The sequence below is a fragment of the Aplysia californica genome, unplaced genomic scaffold (assembly GCF_000002075.1).
Source record: "Aplysia californica isolate F4 #8 unplaced genomic scaffold, AplCal3.0 scaffold00453, whole genome shotgun sequence".
NCBI classification, from domain to species: Eukaryota; Metazoa; Mollusca; class Gastropoda; order Aplysiida; family Aplysiidae; genus Aplysia; species Aplysia californica.
Window position 1 is genome coordinate 67,508 of NW_004797723.1, and position 7,845 is coordinate 75,352.

At 38.7% G+C, this 7,845-nt stretch overlaps 1 protein-coding gene across 1 annotated transcript in view; it reads left to right on the top strand.

The window, feature by feature from the left end:
• The first annotated feature begins 82 nt into the window (after window positions 1-82).
• Window positions 83-7,845, top strand: part of LOC101861458 (NADH-cytochrome b5 reductase-like) — an 11,433-nt gene continuing 3,670 nt past the window's right edge. The window contains exons 1-6 of the mRNA XM_005105117.3: window positions 83-228; window positions 1,180-1,886; window positions 2,881-3,023; window positions 4,643-4,733; window positions 5,290-5,394; window positions 7,088-7,291. Of these exons, the coding sequence (XP_005105174.1) occupies window positions 1,674-1,886; window positions 2,881-3,023; window positions 4,643-4,733; window positions 5,290-5,394; window positions 7,088-7,291 (756 nt within the window). The 5' untranslated portion in view covers window positions 83-228; window positions 1,180-1,673. The remainder of the gene's footprint in view (window positions 229-1,179; window positions 1,887-2,880; window positions 3,024-4,642; window positions 4,734-5,289; window positions 5,395-7,087; window positions 7,292-7,845) is intronic.

A 7,845-nucleotide genomic window follows, 5' to 3' on the forward strand; every position in this document is an offset into this window, starting at 1 on the left:
GGAGCGATATCAGTGGCACGTCTTTTGGCGGGTTTATCAAAACACTGCAACCTTTTGAAACACAACTCATTTGAAAAAAAATCTGGGATGATAATAAAGAAAACGAAAGTAGACTAGAGCGAACAGGACATGCTAGCTAGCATAGAGATCAGTGAATGTCCTTCAATTCGGTCCCAGAATTAGATGCTCACAGCAATGGTATAATGGGTGACTGGCATTCGGAAAAAGGTAAGTAGGCCTACATGTATAATCATTTCAGTATTGACTTGTGAAATAAACCAAAGGGAAAATTATGTGAACCATTCTTCGTGGCTCGTGCACTCACTCTCGGACGTCTGTCTCCTCAGTCCGTTGTTAGTGGCGGAGTGGAATAGAAATCTTTATAAATTATAACATCTTTTGTTTTTAAGACTAAGAATAATCCTTTGCAGCAGAGATGCCAGTTTTTGCCTAATATACCAACACTCTTATGACTGAATCCATTTACTAATTGTACTCATTCCTCTCACTTTAGGTAGGTGACTAACTAGACTCATATTTAGTTCAGCGAGATAGAAACAACTGAGGGGAAAAGAGAAAGTTGTAGGAGCTGCAAAAGGCTTCTAATCACGTTCCAAGATTGATGGAAGTGTCAAATCAACAGGAAACAAATAAAATTGAATAGTCTAGATGTAGATTCTAGTGATCTGGGCAATAGTTTAGGCCTTCTATCATAAATAATTGTGACCATATTTCCACCTTGCTGAATTAACCATACATGATACATACATGAAAATAACCAGTTACCCGTAGGTTTACTCTAAAACCATATCATGAACTAATATGGCAGCCCCATAACTTCAGCCTCAGCAGAATTATTCATCATTGGTGGCCCCCGCAAATTGTGGCTGTTTTTTTTTTCTTTTAAATCCTTTCGATTTATTTGTTTTTTGTGCTCCTTTAATAATTTTCTAACATTCTGGTTCCATATGTGTACTGTTTTTTATTATGGAGAAAGTACAAAATGGGGAAGATCGGTGTACTTTTTCTTCTCTGTCAGCTCAGTGAAACTGCAAACTTATTCTGCTTTTAATGAGCCAAAATAGTGTCTGTTTTTAATTTATGCTTATGATATGGTACGTCAGTTATTAAAAATATTGTTTTATTGAATTTTATAGTTTTATTGTCTTTTTATTTCAGGCAATAAAAGAAAAAGAGATGACTGTGAGGAGTCTTGTCTGTCTCTCAAGTCTGAGAGTAATTTGCAGAACGGTCATCACATCATAGGCAAAACCGTTCCAGCACCGTCGTCATCAAACAAGAGACAAGCACAAGAGGGGTTTTCTTGGTGGACTTGTTTACAACTTGGTCTTCCTTTGACACAATCTAAGCCTCAACCTCTCAAACCTGATCAGGGATGACTAAGCTGTTTACTGACTGTGAAGTGAAACTACAAATACTTATATAATATATAAATTTATGTGAATGAGTCTATAAGATTTTTATCATCTGTTGTTTAAATGGATATTCTTGTTAAAAAAAAACAACCCTATTTACTGAAAGGACTTTCTAACCATACGGTACAGGAGTTTTGAAAAATTTCTTTTTGTGCTTTCTTTTGCTGTGATCTTATTTTATCGGAAAGTTTGTGTGGAACTTGTCTTTATAATGTTTGAGAAGACTTTTAAAGGGATATGACTAGCACAACAGAGGATTTTGACACAGACTCTGAAGCGGTGATGCTCCCTGAACCTCCCGAACGACCTTTGGACTCTGACTGCTGTGGGAATGGTTGCGTGCCTTGTGTGTTTGACATCTATGAAGAGGAAGTTGCTCTCTGGGAAGCTGAGTGCAAAAGATTGAGAACTGGCGGAAAAATATATGTTGAGAATAAGGAGGAACCACAGGTTGGTTGCTTTGTAGATTGATGAAAAGTATGGTCAAGTTTTTATGTTGTCAATGTATCATTTATAAAGAGGTGAGGGAGGGGAGTGGGGATATAGACATACTTCCCTCTCACCTTGGGTTCTTAAAAAACTTTAGGATAGTCACCCACTTTGTTGTAAATGTAATTTATAAACTTGTAAGACATATATGTGTATACAAAGCAGCAGCCTGTTCTTTTTGCTTTGTATAATCTGATATATATGATATGATTCGTTTTTTACATTACATTTTACAATTATAAGGTATCACTAGCATTTTGTCATTGAGAGTGGGAGAATTTGTATGATTTTCTGTTCATGATATTGTAAAAGTTCTTTCACTGTATTCTTTATGCTCTGTGTGTATCCTCTGTGTTCTAATATCTGGTATCTCAGTGTAAAACATTTAAATAGAAAAGAATCCTTCTGCTTACCGTTTGTATTGGATTAATACTGCACTCCTTGAAATACTGTAGTTCTTTTTTAGTATACTACATGTGGCTGTCTGCATAATGAGAAATACAATGAGTGTCAGTTTCATGGTGGCTTGAATAATACTAACAATGTCATTGATTATGCTTCAAAGGTTTCAGCCTTGCAACAGAAATTCCTTTATTGGAAAATGTTCTGTTTGTATATTGACATCGTTTTTCTATTATGACACAATGTAGATGTTTCACAATAACAACTTCTTCCTCTCAGCCTCAATCTAGAAAGTGCCATTGTAACAAGGAACTTAAACAAGACTTCAGTTTTCTGCTAAATGAAAACGGACTGAAGGACCAGAGCCCAAGACTGTGGAATTAAGGAATTTATAATGGCAATGACTGAAAGATAGCATTGTTATAATGATGCTAGATTTTGACATTTGAGGAGGCTTCTCACTCAAGCGAAAAAGTGCAATCCCTGTGCTGCATGTGTATCATTGGAAAGATGAAAATTTGTCTGGGGTTTGTTTTGTTTTCTTGTTATACAGGCATCACCACTCATGCCGGACCAGTACAATCATTATGGTATTGAGAGTATCTCTCAAGAGACATGTGATGCTGTCAGGATAAGATGTACCCTGTCACCTCAACAAAAACTTGGTTTGAGCATGGGTCAGCACATTATTATCAGGTAAAGGTCACAGTAGTAACTATTTTTGTGTGGGTGGTTGATGGGTGCTCTGGTATGGTTTGCTTCTTCTTTCCTGTCAAATATATGTCGTCCTTATAGAGATCTCCCCTCCTTCTTTTTTATGTTTGTTACTCTCTTGTAACACCTCTGATCTTCTGGCACTCATATGACCTTATGCAGTTGCGAGCGCCATAAAACCTCTACTAAAACAAAACAAAAACTATTTTTGTACGGTCATGGCAGTTTTCTTGTTTTTGGCTTGTTGGAATATAATGACCTGCTTGGCCACCTTTGGAGGGGGCTGTGCCTCTTGCTCCTGTTCTTTTGCTGTGAGTCTATTGTATACTCACCCTTAAGACGACTGATTCTTTTTTAATGAGGTCCCCAAGTATACCCCCCATAATATATGCCGTGCGCAATATACAGCCAAGATCGGGCCCAGCAATGGAGAAGTAATGTCAAATAGGATTTTTCATTGAACAATTACTGATATTTTGCACTTTTGACTGCTTTTGGGTAGTTTTCCCTTTACTACAACTACCAGCTTTTCAAGTTTTGTAAGTCAGTCTAAAGAGGAAGAGAGAAGGGCACAAGGCCGGCTTTAAGCCAGTGTATACTTGATTTTATCCATGTTGAGCCTACTCCAACATGGCAGAAATTCACCACCTATTTAATGCGCGACCAACAGAAAAAAGCAGTTTTTTTAGTCAAAGTATATCCCGTATTATAAGGTTGTGTTATAGGCGAATATATGGCAATTTTGGCCTCTGAGGGAAGGGGTGAGTGAGATAACTGCTTATACTTATATATTTTCTTTTATTTTTTTTCATATGACGTACTGTGTTAAATCACATTAAGTGCATTGATGTAAAATGGTTCAAATGGTCAAAGAGAGACAGTTTTTGGCGGGGTGACCACTGTACTTTGATTTTATCTTTGAGCAAGATGTCTTAACACCTCTAGGATATATTGTATTTTGATGTTAGGATTTGGCCTTGTGATGTCCTACCTCTAGTAAATATAAATGTTGCTCTTCCCTTTGGGTGAGTGGCATCGGTGGCCTAGTGGTTAGGTTGCCAGACCTGTAATCGTCAGATTGCAGGTTCAGGGGTCCGAGCGTCAGCTCAGTAAGGTTGTTGTGTCTTTGGAGAAACACTTTACATGAATTTCCCATTTTGTTCGGTCCTTTCGGAGAAGGACATTTGACTCAGAGGTCTCGCCTCTTAAATAATCTAATAGTTTTGATAGGGGCATTAAAACTTTAGATAGATACATGTACCATTTTCACCTTTTGGTGAGAAATCATGGTTGTCTGCTACTCTTTACTATTTATTAATTAATATTTATAATAAAATAATAATAGCATTTGTATAGCGCATATCCCGGCTCGACAGCAAGCTCTATGTGCTTTACACACTAGCAATACATAACACCTGTTGACTGGTGCTGGGGAAGATGGGGAGTGTGCCCTCCTCTCATCATTGTCAATATTTCTCACTCCATGCTGGCATAGGCCACCAACAAGAGCTCTCCTTATATTTATGTCCTGTGCTGTTGTCCCATTTCTGTCCCATCTCTTTTGCTTTTTTGATAGTTTATAGTTTTCTTACTATGTGCAGATGTCAAAAGCCTGATGGACCTATGATCACAAGACAGTACACACCAATCTCTCCCGTTGACACAAAAGGATTTTTTGAGCTAGCCATCAAGGTGAGAAATAAAACTGACTTTAATCAGGCTTGGTACTTCGGAGAAAATATAATATGGACTGTGCTTTGTGGACTTTGTGGCTTATACTATAGGAGTCTTTGTAAATTTTTGTATGTTTTGTGTGGTACAATTGTTCAAAAATTCTTGAAAAAGTTGTATGAGGACAAATTCTCATTTCAAAATTGACAGAACTTTCAACTGCATCTCATGAAAACTCTTTGTGGGCTTGTGTATCAAATAAAATGTTTATGCCCCTAGCAACCATATCTGTTATCTATGGCAAAAACTATTGAACAAATCGTTTCATTGACTGTCATTGTATGAGGGAATTTGGCTAAAAATAACTGTTTTTGTGAGAATAGTTTCCTTCAAATGCCACTACTGTAATGCTTTTTCTCCAAGATTTGATTCCAGCCAATATGCAGTTACGTCACTCTGCCTTTTGAGAGCAAAACAGTTCCCACCTGTGTCACACCAAGGCCAAAGGTCAATCAAAGTGTATCAAGGCCGAAGGTCAATCAAAGTGTGTTAAAAAAGAATTTTGTCATTTTTACAGATTTACACAGAAGGTCAAATGTCTCAGCTTGTGAAAAACTGGAAGGTTGGGGAAAGGCTGGAGGCAAGAGGACCTATTGGACACTTGTCATATTCTCGGAACAAAGTAAGCTATGTTTTCTTTTCCATACTGAGTAGGCTACTTCTTTACTTTCTTGCTGTTTTTGTCCTCAAATACCTTGAGGTGTCAAGGGGAGATGCAATTGTTGGACATGGGCCAGGTGTGTTGCTGTTTGGATGGTCATGTTGTCCGTTTTCGTACAGAGTAAAGAAAGTTTTCAGGCTTATGGAAGAAACATCCTGATTTTGGAGAGAAAAAAATGGTTTCATAATAATCATAGACCATAATCACAGAATGAAGAGAGTTTGAATTTTGATAGTTGAGGGCACTTTCCAAATCTACCATCTCAAACCTCTCAGTGTTTTGGATAGTATTCTTATTTAAACTATTTGTACTGACTAGAGTTTCTTCACTTTTGTGTAGTGGTTGTTTAAAATTTTTTCAGGTTGGCAGTGAGAACAGGCCAGCATTTTTAATTAGATTTTTCAACTGTGAATGTGTCATGTTAATACTCGCAGCTTGTACATTGTCCCTTTGAAATTTTATTAAACTCTTGTCACTCAGAGAGAATTTTCCTTGACAGTGGGTGTTTGGCGGGGGCTGTGCTGTGATTTGCTTGCTCCTTCTTTCCTATCAAACGTCTATCGTTTTTACCTCTCTCTTTTTTGTGTTTGTTACTCTCTTGATACACTTCTACTAATCTTCTGCACTTATATGACCGAAGTGTGTTGCAAGTGTTGTAAACTCAGACAAACAAAAACAAAACTTCCTTGCCTTTGTGTTGGGGATGTGGAAACACCTAAGTGAAGTTACCCTACATTGCTGGCTTACTATGCGCACATAAACCAGTAATCAGTCTTGGAGACAAGCAGCCTACAGCATCATCATGTATCCTTTCAGTATAACCTGTTTAGGTGATGTCTGCTCCTTCTATTATTTTTAGTGTTACCAGTGTATTTTTTTGCTTTGTGGCAAAATGTGGTTATCTGGCAGACTTTCAATAGATAGTCTTTTAGTATATTTGTAATGAAGGTGTTGAAGGGGGACCACCTGTATTTGGTCAGCCCTACTTCTTTATTCTCCTTCTGTAATTTCTGCCTTGCTCATTCCCAGCTCTGAATGGTCGTTTACTCATGTGCTTCTCCGTCCTCAAAAAACTCCAACTCAGTGTTTGTACTAGTGGTGGGCGGTACCGGCGAAATCCAGTGTCGGTACTTTCTCGATTAAACTTTGCAAGCAGAATTTTAAAAATAGTTACGGCCGCTAAAAAATGATTTCATTTTCAGAATCAGCGTATCAAAATAAGCAAAGTGGCTCACGTGGAACCTGATTTGAAGCCATATTATAAATTTAAGCAAACTTCGTTTTTGATTGTCAATTTTGAATCTGAAGTCCTGTATAAAGGTCACTCGCTGCGTTGTGTGCATCTGACATCACAGCTGCTAGGCCCAGGCCTACACACTGCACACTTCCCGTGGCCCGTTAAGAAAAAATCCCCTCTCGTAGGCTCCTTCTCAGAGCCAGTATTAACCGTTGGTGTCGGCTCCTTCCCGGAGCCGGTACTGGAGGCCAGATGTCGGTACTGACACCTCCTTCGGTAGAACCGGGAGTTCCGGTACTGGGTACCGGTACCTGCCCATCCCTAGTTTGTACGACTCAACTGATCTCCTCTTTCACCATAAGATTGTTAGAAAAAAAAACACGTCCTTATTACCATGCTCTATTTCTTTATCCTCAGTTTAGTCGGATCCTCATGCTGTGTGCCGGAACAGGAGTAGCCCCCATGTGTCAGGTGATCAGCTCTGTGCTCTCGGACGAATTGGAAGACACCTACCTCAGACTGGTATACGCATGCCGCTCGTATAAACAACTCCTTGCGAAGATGGAAATTGACGAGTGGCGAAGGTTCTGGAATTTCTCTACCATCTTTGTATTGAGTCAGGTTGGTAACGCTAAATATTTTTGCAAGCCCCCATTGACACCATTTTTGATCACCTAGGAGGCAGGCTTTCGACATTGTCTGTCATGGCCAACTCGGGCTGAGAGGAATACAATATCCAAACAGAAAGACCAAAATGCTCATCAACAAATTTATTCTCTCTCAGGAATCGAACTCGTGTGTCCTGCGTATGAAAAGGAAGTGCTGAACCATCACACCTGATGCCAGTTCGTCCTTACCTTGTGTTTCGATTTTGTTTGTGATGGGGATGGGGTAGTGGATGAATCATGGTTCTCCAGCTCTTTTTGCTTCTGGCTTTTTTTTACTCTCTTCCAGGATTTTCATTGTGCAGTCTTACCTCACCCCACCTGTCTGTAATTCATTTCACCTGTGGCAGCCCTTCAGATCTCCTCCCCAACATATTTGTCTCTCATTTGGACCATGTATTAGTATTACTACATTACTACTTAGTAGTCATACAATTCTTTTCTTATCACCTGTTTACTATTATTTGCTGCTTTGCCTTTCTTCTGTATTCCATAGTATTATTTAAAAGG